The sequence below is a fragment of the Triplophysa dalaica genome, chromosome 5, assembly GCF_015846415.1.
Source record: "Triplophysa dalaica isolate WHDGS20190420 chromosome 5, ASM1584641v1, whole genome shotgun sequence".
In the NCBI taxonomy this organism is placed as follows: domain Eukaryota; kingdom Metazoa; phylum Chordata; class Actinopteri; order Cypriniformes; family Nemacheilidae; genus Triplophysa; species Triplophysa dalaica.
Window position 1 is genome coordinate 10,567,514 of NC_079546.1, and position 11,661 is coordinate 10,579,174.

Genomic DNA, 11,661 nt, shown 5'->3' on the forward strand with positions numbered 1-11,661 from the left:
AAAACAGAAGATCTAATAAAAACATCGGAAAGCATCAAACATCCTCCTTTTTCTCCCTCTAACGTCCTGTCCTCACAAGTTTCCACCGGCTCCCAAATTATCCACCTATTTCTCTTGGGAATGGAGGTGAGGTACACACTTTGGCACAGAAACGGCCAACAGAATCCAACTAGCCCCCTCCACTCTCTGCTTCTTTCTGTATGGACACAATGTTGTAAGGGAAGCTCCGCCTTCTGGGTGCTCTACAGCAGGCAGGGAAACCCACAGACTCATGTAGGAGTGTCAGTGCGTGTTTTTATCCCCATCACTCGCTCTCTTTGCCTCATCCAATGTCTCGCAGAGTCATTTTCCTAGTCTGCGTTGCTTTTCTGCGGGGAGAGATTGAAATGCAGGACTGCTCGAGATCTGTGCTCCGAACCCCCAGGATATTACTTCACACCATTCGCGCAGGCTGAGTCATCGCAGCCTACGCTCCACTGAGGCTTTACGCGGCCACGTGCCTTCAAACGTACCAATGCACGCCGAGAGCATTTCCTGACCGTCATTGATAAAGATACATGAGGGACTAGATTGTATCCCCTTGTCCGTGTCTACCCTTTGTATGACTAACACGGCATCAGTGAACAATTATGGTCAACGGGCAGCGCTAGGTGTTTGAAGAGAGCAAGAAAATGACTTGTTTGAAACTGCTATTTTTATTGCTCGTATTGAGGATTTGAACAAACATGAACGATACTTAGAATTGTGCTGCCTGCAAGAGACTTTGGGGCCTTGTTGCTTGTTTTGATGCTTATTTATTTGCCTGTCATGAATGCCACATACCAAGACACTTAAAAAAAACACAGAACTACCAAGCATAAAAGCAACACCCTGGCAACCATTTACAACAGCCTATCACTGTTGCATCAAATTTTCCTGCAGTGACTCCTGACATCTTGCAATATAGTTTATATAATTATGGCAACCTATAACACAAGGAAAGGAAGCAGGGGTACGGGCTGAAGACATGACACATTATCGAAAGTTTTAACTTCTAATATCTCCAGCTTTTTTGTTAAAGAGGTTTTTCACAGCCTCTCAAACTAATGTTAAGAGTTTAATGGTTCCTGCAAGTCCTGCCAAGCGGTTGGCCACAGCACTCCTCAAGCAAAGTCAAACAGGGGGCACTTGACATTCTTAAATAAGATAAGAACGACTGACGACAAACAAAATGACTGATCATTGATGCCTTCATCTACGAACGTTTCAAGTTTAGTACTTCTTGGAGTATTACTGCCCATCAATATGTGAATCAAGATGTGTGTGCATGGCAGAGCAAGGCCAAATCAGTCAGTCACAATAGTGCCAAGAGGCCAATAAACACCCCCGACCACTCAGAGTCTCCGACTTTATCACATCACACCTTCGTGATCGATTTCACGCCTGGCTCGCTCCATTACGCCGCAAAAACACACATTCACAGATGAGTAGGATACAATGCTGCACCCTTGCCTGGCTGGTCTATGGGACACCTGTCGTGTAGGCAGGACCCGTTGAGAGAGAGAGCTCGGTTACAGCCAGACGCTCAAAAACAAGTTACCTGAGCTCGCCACTCCTCCCTGCACATCCTTCACGTGACCTTAAGGTATTAAAAGGCCTCCCGGTGGAACTACCTTGAAAACTGTCCCCCTTCCCACTTAAACACACCTCAGTCACAGCTCAAAAGTAGTAGTATAATGGGTCCTAAAAATAAAATGTGCCTTACAGTTAAGAGTTTATTAAAGGCACGTTCAGAAACATGGAGAAATGCAAATTATATATGATCATGATCTGGATGAGTACATTTGTGTTTATGGCATGCGTGCGCCCTGTGATCATAGATGCACCACCTGAGACTTATTCTTTGCCACCTGCTGCTTCCTCTTTCTATCCTGTATCTCTCCCGGGACTTGTGTGGGTGGGGGTACTTCACTTCTCCATCCCTATGTCAACACTGAGAGCAAACAGACACTGCCCAGGGCCACACACAGAACAACTAAGAGTCTCCCATGTGCAGTGAGGCACAAACAGCATTGCTCACGATACGAGTGTAACATGACAACCTGACATAGAATGACAAGCTGGTGAACGCAGCTGATGCGGTTTACGTACACACTCTGTGTCTGGGATACCTGAAATTGTATTTGTGCTGTCTTGGACCGAAATTTAAGTGCTGGTAACAGAAGTGTACAGTGTTATGCATAGCTGAATGAAGTCCTAGCTTACATTATTTGTCATATGCAAAAAGGAAAGACTATCCTTGTCTCCACAGGGAGAGATTAAAAAAAACTCTATAAGGAAAGATAGTGTTAAACCTATTCAAGTGTTCCATCAGCGTGTATCCATCCAATCAGACAGCAATTGGTTGTAACAACTTAAAACAAGCCAACTCTTTAAATCAGAATATCTAACCATGATATATTCTTTTAGCACATTAGTGCTCTTTCCAGATTACTGGTGTTTAGTGTTATGGTCTGAGGTGTGTGCTGCGTAGATGTGCGTAGGATGATCTATCCCTTTAATACAGCTGCACAGCCTCATTGTGATGTCAAACAACTATATGGCAGCGATTGGACCTCCAGCTACAGGAAACGCCTGTCAGTAAGCCACAGCCTGCTCTGTATATGGTCTGCTCCTCTCATTATCGGGATGCAAGCTGGGCCACAAACTGTTACAACGAGGAAGAGCTTTTTCTGCAGTTTCCATTCAAACCGAAATTACATTCGGTTAGCGAGCAGCACTGATCCAATGAATATTGACAAAAAAAACTGTTCAAGCCTTTGTTACCATCTAGCAGCTTAGCCAAACTGTCAGGTTTCACAGCAACATGGTTTCATAAGGGAAAAGGAGGCCGAAGCATGTGGTTGGCAAATGTCTCAGACCATTATTTCAGCCACTGCTGCCAAAGCACTACAAACAGCCTGTCTCATAATTCGAGGCACCCCGTCTCATAGCAAAGCTAAGGATGCAATTATATAATTTGCAACCAAATTAAATGCACAACTTTGAAATAAAAATAACCGCGCTGCCAAAAAAGTTATGAAAACAATTATTTGATTTACAAATAAAGTAAGATGGAATTTTCCATACGCAACATAAATGTAATATACTGCCTGAGTTGAGGCCTCACTTCGCCTCTGGAACTCGAAACTATTTATTTCCTAAGTAACATGGGTGGACCTCGGTGAACTTTCCACAATCATGCATCAATCACGCTGGCAAAGCTAATGGATGCAACGCGTGCTGGAAGGGGGGTCTTTGTCAATGTCAAAAGGGGGAAAAAATCGAGTCACAGCTGTTATCTCGCAGCTTGACCCTATAAACCTAACACACAACAATGTATGCACTACACAAAGAATAATGTCTGTGTATCTTCAAACCAGACACATTTAGCCAGATAAAATGTTTATGAATACTAGAACAAAAATAAGGCGTGATGGCTTGACCCTCAGATGATCCGTGCCGAATAACAGAAGCCCTCGATGATGTGCTATCAGTTCTTGCAAGAAAAGTCCCTCGCTCGCTTCCCGTCAACGGATCAAGATTACCTTTTTGCAGCATCATCGTCTATTCATTACGCACTAGACCCCATGTTTACCCCATCCAACCACCCTGATGAATAACCACATTCTTCTGGACCTGTACACTCCCCGCTGTCCAGAAGGGAGGGAGCTGTAATCATGAGAGAAATATGACACAACCGTGTGGGTTGTGCTCTTTTCCATGCTGCAGTAAACTCAACTGCATCCTCAAATAAAATCAGGAATCTTACTGTTAACCCCAACCGCTTGCTGTCGAGTAGTTTACAAATGCAGAGACTGTGTGTGACTTTGAGAAACACCTCATTTCCTCTTATTTATTTAGGAGAGGTAAACAAGACGACGGCTGTGCACTCATAGATTTCTCATACAGCACAAAGCCAGACTTCATAGTCATTCATTTTCCACTGAGGTAAACGGCTCACAAAAGAACGCAACTATCCAAAGGGATCAGGGAGAGGACGGCTTTGTTCAACTTGACACAAGATAAAGTTAAACTAGAGAGGAAGCAGATTAGTTGTTTCTATGAGTGAGTGTAACTATACCAACAGCAAAACAATTGGCGGGTAATCAATATTTCATTGTTCTTTATAGAATACCCTTCATGGTTTTTTTTATGACCTCTTATTTTTTTATATGACCTCTTACCAACAAGTCCCAGTTTTACCACTCTTGCAGCACTTTCATCTTGTTCCAGAGACTCAGGTTATATTTTAACCCATATAAATGTTAAATATAGCAACTGGGTAGGGGTGTGCTTTATGTAACAAATCACAGCGACAGAACAAATATCACAGTTATTTAATAAATCGCGTTTTATGAATGAGCAGAGACTTTTGTGAAGTGCATCAGATGGCGATTCACGTTCGTGCGTTCAATGTTTCGCAACACTGCTGCAAACGCAACACACGCACATAGTTCAGAGCGTTTGTTCTCTGAAAAGCAATGGACGCAGACTATAATCGTATTTGAGGCAACACGGCACTGTATTTTGTGGCGTGTTGTGCACTTGCCTGTGGGTGAGTGTGTTGGCGCTGCAGTGTGTGCGAGTCGATCTAGGGGTGTGGAGGCTTTCATGACCACAACATCAACTCATCCGCCATTTTCACAAAGCTTCAGAGAGGAAATGCAGCGCTCGGAGACACCCTGAAATTTGACGGAAAACGGCCAAGATAACAAGAAATCGACATGTTCGCACATACTTAAGTATTCACTAACGAAATGCGATTTCTATCCTGGGGGAAGCTGTTCTCGACGTTTCTGCGTAGACAATCTGATCGACGACAACTAGCCAGCCTCAAGCAACATGAAAATACAACAAGATTATCTGACAGTAAAGTGCGTTTTAACGGTTGTGTTTGGTATTTGAACCCCCAAATAATCCGCCAGCGAGCGTATCAAGTCGAACTAATCGCGTTACGTCGAGTTATCCCACGACATTCAGACGAAGCGCTACTCAGTGAAGCTAACTGCTTAACGTTAGCCTGCTATGCTAATGCGCATCGATGTGAAAGGCTCAAGCGTTTAATTTTCGCACTAACGCACCCCACCAAACGTATACGTCAACTTTCTAACTTCACTTGTCAATTCTGTATATTTATTGACGTCAAAACAATTCGAGTTAACTTGTTTTCTCTAAATGAGAGAACTGCGTAGCTCGCTGGTAAAGCAGTGAGGTTCTGGTCCAATTTGAAGAGCAGCTAAAGCAGCTCTATCTAACATGAACCGAACCCCTCCCCCACGCCTGCAGCATTCATTATCTACACACAACCACATAAAACACACGGTTTAGTGATCAGACAGCCACTAAATAAGCTCCACATTAATGCCCTCTGTTAAATTATCACTTTTAGTACCCGTCACAGTCATTATTAACCTAGTCCATAAACAGCAGATCAAAATAACATTTTAAAGGGTCCTAAATAATTATTAACACCAGTCAAGATTCTTTCCAGTCTAAATTTGCGTGCTGAATATTGGGAAAGAGTGGACATAGCGAATAGTTAGCTGGAGTTAGGATGTGTAAACAAAAGCCCTGTTGTTAGTGTTGGTCAGACGCTCTGTCAGAGAGCACAACGGGCGATTTTAAACATTTTACAGCTCTCGTTTCCCAAAATGCACATAAAAGCCACGTGTAAATAGTCGTTAACGTATAAATCGTAAAGAGTGTAGATGTGAGATAGTTGTAACATGTCGTGGGAAGTGACCACTACATCTCCTAAATTAAAATACAACAAGCTCAGTAGGTTTTGTTGCACATACAAGCAGCCACATCCCAGGCTCTAAAGAGATGGTTAAAGTCTTGATATGTTTCTTTCTTAGTTGGCTAACTTGCTAGCATTTCCTCAGCGACTGCTGCTAAAGCTAGCAGCTTTACAACGCAAGAGAAACGACAACGAGTTTCCGCTACGTCCACAACTGTAGTCTGCAGCCTTGTTAAGTGTTAAAACATTAAAACAGCGTTATAACTAAAGATCGCTGCTTTTGTTTAGCATTAAATGGTGGGTGTGAGCTAGCTAGCCACGTTAGCTGCTAAATTAAGTCATAACACACACGCACACCGCTGCAACAAACCAGATGGGATTCGTACCTCGAAAGGTCGGCTAACTAATACACAACAACCTCGTATGTACATCTAATTTTCAAATGAACTAATAAAGGCTAATTAAAGCCACAGTTTAAGCATCTATACAAGGATAGGACTCTCGTAATCGAGTCAGTTAGCCGAGCAGATGAACCGCTGGCATTAAACAAGCCTCTCTGATCAACAAACGAATAGCTTTAGGATTTCGACAGGTACTTACCGTTGATGTCCACTGTTATAACGGTGAATAAAAACCCGGGGGACTCGGGTGAGACCCCGCCGCCTGATCTACCACACAACCAAAACAATACTTCGCTCTCCACTGCGGATGTGTAACAAAGCTTTTCAAATCGCTACGAGCTGCACTACGGGGTGCTTTTATTTCGCCTCGCTCGCCCCGTTGTCTTTTAATCCAAACACATAGTTTTAATGTGTTTAAAGGCGATAAATTTGTTCCTATCTTTGCCGACAGTTGGTAACTAGATCCCTTCAATCCTGTCTCTTTTCCCTGTGCAAAAATGGCGGCCCTGGCAGAAGTGCCGTGACTCCGCCTCCCCCCACTCACCCCCGCCCGGGTCTCTGTCACTGCGCGCTCCGCCTCTACATTCCGCGGGGTTTCCCGGTGCAGAACCTCAGGGGCTCGGGCATGAGAGAGGGTTCATCCACGGCAAACGGGAGCGCGCATTCCTCTCATCATACAGTCCAAACATAGGAGTCCGCATCCCGCTTTGGAGAAGCCAGGCTTGGCCTAGTGAAATGAATACCAAAAGAGGGAGAAACAATGGACACAATAATGCTTTGGGAATTACTTGAGAAACCCAAGATTTGACGGGGATTTTAAAACGTGTTTACATTTTCCTAATAAAATGTGAGTGGTGCTTTGTAATGCGAAATTAACTGTTGTACAGTTGCTACAGTGTTTTGAGTTGATACTACCACGTGGAATCTCTGACATTTGAGACCCGAAATAAGTACTCATTTTAGGTGGTCTTGTCATTTGCCAAGCAGAAAAGTCCGAAAGACCACTCGCTTAAAATAATACATACTCCCTGCGTTCCATTCAGAAGTGATCGTCCCTATGCACTCCTCCTTTAGAAGAGTAGCTCTTAATGTGTAAACTCTAAAGGGAAAAACACAACTGTATCTCTCAATGTGTCCGTTTAAATCGGCCTCTGTAAAAACTACGTCATTTCTCTTTATTTGGAGCCATGTTTTGTGTGGTATCCCCTTCCCGAAGGGCCCTTCGGAGGGCGATATATCCCGTTGGTACGCACCGACAGTCAACGCTATATAGTAGCACTCTGGTCAAGTTCTATAGAAAAACGGATTCCTTTATCTTTAACGTAACCCAAAGCAACACTTTTACTTTTTAACCCACTTCCTATGAATTAAAACGAAATGTGATATACTTTAAAATAACTAATAAATTACTTTCTGCACGTCTTCTATTCATAGGCAGCTGGACTGGCATTATCAGCCTTAGGTGTTTCCTTTTAGGTAAACAAATAGTTTAAAATATGTTTTTTTAAGAGGGTTGCAAAAGGATGATACAGACTAACTTTACACGAGAGTTTGCCTACGACAGTTGAATATGAACACTTGTAAAGCCTAAAACACTGAATGGCTGCAAATCTGTTATGTAACCATAAATGTTAAGCAGTTTTTTTTCCTAAATTCCTTTCAAGGTGGGCGACATAACCAGAAGTATAAATATAAACTTCTGGATAGACTCATAAAAGTGTAATAATTCCATTTGATTGAAAACAGATTCACTTTGTATGCTTGGTTCTGCGCACAAGACGTCTATGTATTTTTGCCCCGCTGAACAATTTAGTCTTTCAAATATATAGTGATACATTTTAAAAAGGCAGTCGAAGTACATGTCATATGTTGTAATAAACAAATGTAACACTGTTGTTGCACGGGTTTCGTTGCTCTTCGATCAGACGCCTTCAACCAAACTCCTCAACCTAGATACAAACACGCACCCTCCCCCATACTGAATTGGATCCAAACTGCATCCTCCTGCGCACGCGCAGTCTGTAATATAAAACTAACGCCTAGCAGCCGAAGACCTATGCAACGCAGAGTGTGGAGAAACACAGCAAGACAAAGCAGAAAACTGCGACGTGATGCGTCTATGACAGAACCTATACAGTCATAAGGAAAACGAATCTCGAATTAACTAGTTCAGTCGAGCTGTTTTTCATACTGGATTGGTTACGCCATTCAAATCATCATCGAGTTTTAATTTTCGGGACGTTGGTGTTGTAAACGGATATTCAGACGAACTACATCTGAGCTATTTCGGAGCTAGGGTATTATTTTCATGTCGCTGTGTCTTGTCTTTCCGTAAAGCGACCAAAATGGCGATTTTTCACCGCTCTCTCCCCTCCCTGGCCTTCATGAATGAATGACATTGCCCTTGACCAATAATACTTTCATTGTCCAGTTTTCTCTGCTTTGATTGGCTGCCGATGACATCATTTGAATTCCACATGTGGGCGGGCCCTGAGCTGCGAGGGGAGAGCGGCGCACCCGGAGATCCGACAAATGAGGACGACAGTAGGGCGCAATTAACTTTAAATCTCCGTAACCGCTCGTCATACTTAAAATCGGTGGATCTTTAATAGACTTTTTTTTTAGAAGAAGAACTATGTGTTACGGAGACTGCTGTTCAAATCATACGTTTCGTTCGCATCGCGAAAAGCGCTAGAAGATGGCGTCGACGCACCTCGCTCGCAACACCGCACAAAGCGCACACTGGGCGGGGTCAGGTTCATGCCAGAAAAAAAATCATAGCCGAAAAATGGACTGAGCTCCTTAAAAGTACGTCATCATCCGTGGGTTTTAAAATACATGCTGACGAATGAAACTTTAAATAGGATTTTGTCGCTTAAGACATCGGAATACAGGAAACATCTAACGAATGCATGGCGTATTAAAAAACACCTTATCTTAACCTTTGGTAGTCTTTATCGGTTTAAAAGATCTAAATCAGGTTTTATTAACGCATCCGCTGGCATTATGATGATGTACATTTAATATAAAGGATGCATAAAGTGTATGACGTCACTAGCTGCACATTTGGACCGCAACAAACGCCGAGGGAGGGCATTTCCTGTTTTGGGGATGTGTGCTGGAAAACATGTCGTCTGAGGTTTCGCATCAACACTGTTCTAAATTAGTGTTTTTTTTTATTATTTTGTAAAACATATGCGACGTTGCGTTGTACTTCGATACTAAACTAATGCTTTGCAGGAAACGCAGCTTGCCTGCTTCATTGATTGGGTTGACAAAGCCGCCATGTTGTCGATCCTGCTCTGCTCTAGGGATGACGATTAGTAAATGGCGTAACGTTAGTGGAGCATATTCTAGTTTAGTGTGCAGTACGTGGATATAACAGATTGATCCCACGTTGTAGTTTAAACATGCATCAAATAAATGACTTGTTTTGTATCTTACATGAACTATTACCATGCAAGCGCAGGCTCAATGTGCCAAAACTCTGGACTTCCCTCAAATTTGTGACACAAATTCAATGGTGATATAATTGATGTTCTGTATATTGTTGTAACTATAAAACCTGTGTTTGTTTACACTGGTTTTACCAAATAAAGAACTATTACTTACTTTTTGTGTGATGTATTGAGTCGTCTGTAACATATGTTTCAACACAAATCAGTAACTTTTATTTCTTGTTCTGTACTTATATTTTTGTATTATTTATAAATGTGATACATACGTAGATATACTTTCTGTATCTTTTCCTAAATAAATGTTTTTAACGAATTCACTAGATTTGAGCTTTAGGTTTATAATTGAATGTCTCGACGGGTCTTTGGTACCCTCTAGCGAATAAACACTGTACAGCAGTGTAACGTCTTTGCTTATGTGGCCAATCACAGCGCTCGTTGTTGGCAGGTCTTAGAAACAGGCGATGTAAAGGTGACATTTGGCTTTCTGGTCACCACGATCCTTACAAAGTTATTAAAACCCAGAGAGTTTTGTCACACATACAAGCATGTCTTCTATTAGGAGGACGGCGGGTGTCCTCCGAGCCGGCCTGCAGCTTTTCAGACGTGGACCTCAGCAGATGACCGTCAGAAAGTGAGTGTTTATTATCGAGGGGCTAGCAAGCTAGGCTAGCTTTGACTTTTGTATTTTTAGTTTATACCCCAAAATACGATGGTTGTACAAACTCGACTTAATACGAGGTTGAGAGGGATAACTTTAGTTAACGAAATGGCATGCCCAAGTTCGCATTACAATGAAATAAAAAAGCAAGTGATGTGATTGTATTAGTTGTTTTTACAATGGTAAGGTTAAGTATTTATTAATATGGCTATACACACTATGCTAGCCTATTAACGTTACTTAAAATAAATAAATAAAATGGTATTGCAGCCGATTTAATAACGATCGTATCATGTTTACCAATGTAGGTAACTGTATTGTCTAATAATCAAGCAATTTTATAATTGCATAAATAGCATAATATATAACGTCTTAATGTAGTCTGTTGAACATTTGTATATAGGCTAATAAAGTACAGAAGATTTTACATTATAAAACATTAAAATTGTTATTGCCACTATTTGTAAATTGTCTTGTGTGTTCAGGGCAGGAGGAGGTCCTCATATTGAAGCTCAATACAGACAACCTCCTCAGATCACCAAGAACCAGAAGTTTCAGGCAGAGCTGCTCAGTGGTGCCATGTGGTTCTGGATCCTGTGGCACAGCTGGCATGACCCAGATGCCGTCCTGGTAAGTTCAAAATGTTTCTGGGAATAAAATGAGATCAAATGTGATCGTTATTAGAAAATCTTTTGAAAGAATAGAAATTTTAGTAGATTGTGGCAACCTAATTGACTAAATGTATTTGTGGTTCATTTCAACCTGTAAATGTAAGATTAAGTTATCACTTTGCATTCTGGGATACCTTATTCCAGACATTGTGTTCCAGACGTTGTGTTCTGTTTTACATTATGGTTAAAAGTTGGTCATCCAGGTGTTTAATGACATTTTGCATACTGTACACACCGTGAACACTGCAGAAGTAGTAGTATGTAAATATGCCATTTAGAACTTTTTTCTATTGGATATTTCTGTTAAATTGTCGTGTCTCTCATAGGGTCATTTCCCCTGGCCAGACACATCTGCATGGACAGATGAGGAGCTGGGAATCCCTCCTGATGACGAATAATAGACTTACTGCAGACCAATGTACATCTCAATTTAATAACAGTTCTTGATGTGATTTATAAACTGGCAGAATGACACGCTTCAGTGCATATTACTTACCAAAGGATGTATGCTCACTCTGAAACCAATGACCGATATCTCTCTTTCTTGCTTTTGCAGATGTGCACCAGATATGCGCTCGCGAACCTGCACACTTTCTGTAAAGGAAACTGATTGTTCCTGTTATGTGTACGGACTTATTGTCAAGTCTAATTGTAACAGTTGCATATAAAATAAAATTATTGAACTCATTTGCAATTGAATACGTAAACAGCC

General features: G+C 41.8%; 2 protein-coding genes across 6 annotated transcripts in view; one reads left to right on the forward strand and one right to left on the reverse strand.

The window, feature by feature from the left end:
- The window catches only part of kmt2e (lysine (K)-specific methyltransferase 2E), a 32,607-nt gene extending 22,995 nt beyond the window's left edge, over window positions 1-9,612 (reverse strand). For 3 of the 5 annotated variants that reach the window (XM_056749410.1, XM_056749409.1, XM_056749407.1), the window contains exon 1: window positions 6,362-6,685. The gene's annotated coding sequence lies outside the window, so the exon portion shown is untranslated. Of the gene's footprint in view, window positions 1-6,361; window positions 6,686-6,706 lie in introns of those variants that run through there. The other 2 variants (XM_056749408.1, XM_056749412.1) reach the window with 2 other exon arrangements.
- A 436-nt stretch (window positions 9,613-10,048) lies between these two features.
- ndufb2 (NADH:ubiquinone oxidoreductase subunit B2) lies at window positions 10,049-11,636 on the forward strand. Its single transcript, XM_056749378.1, has 4 exons — window positions 10,049-10,251; window positions 10,764-10,908; window positions 11,276-11,367; window positions 11,506-11,636. Exons 1-3 carry the CDS (start codon window positions 10,166-10,168, stop codon window positions 11,345-11,347), a joined length of 303 nt encoding a protein of 100 aa, XP_056605356.1. The 5' UTR covers window positions 10,049-10,165; the 3' UTR covers window positions 11,348-11,367; window positions 11,506-11,636.
- Window positions 11,637-11,661: the final 25 nt, after the last annotated feature.

What these genes read in the sequence shown, in the direction of transcription:
- ndufb2 (XM_056749378.1), top strand. Translation starts at nt 10,166, where the DNA reads ATGTCTTCTATTAGGAGGACGGCGGGTGTCCTCCGAGCCGGCCTGCAG. An exon ending in CAGCAGATGACCGTCAGAAA is followed by an intron (nt 10,252 to 10,763) that starts GTGAGTGTTTAT and finishes TTGTGTGTTCAG; the next exon opens with GGCAGGAGGAGGTCCTCATA. An exon ending in ATGACCCAGATGCCGTCCTG is followed by an intron (nt 10,909 to 11,275) that starts GTAAGTTCAAAA and finishes TGTCTCTCATAG; the next exon opens with GGTCATTTCCCCTGGCCAGA.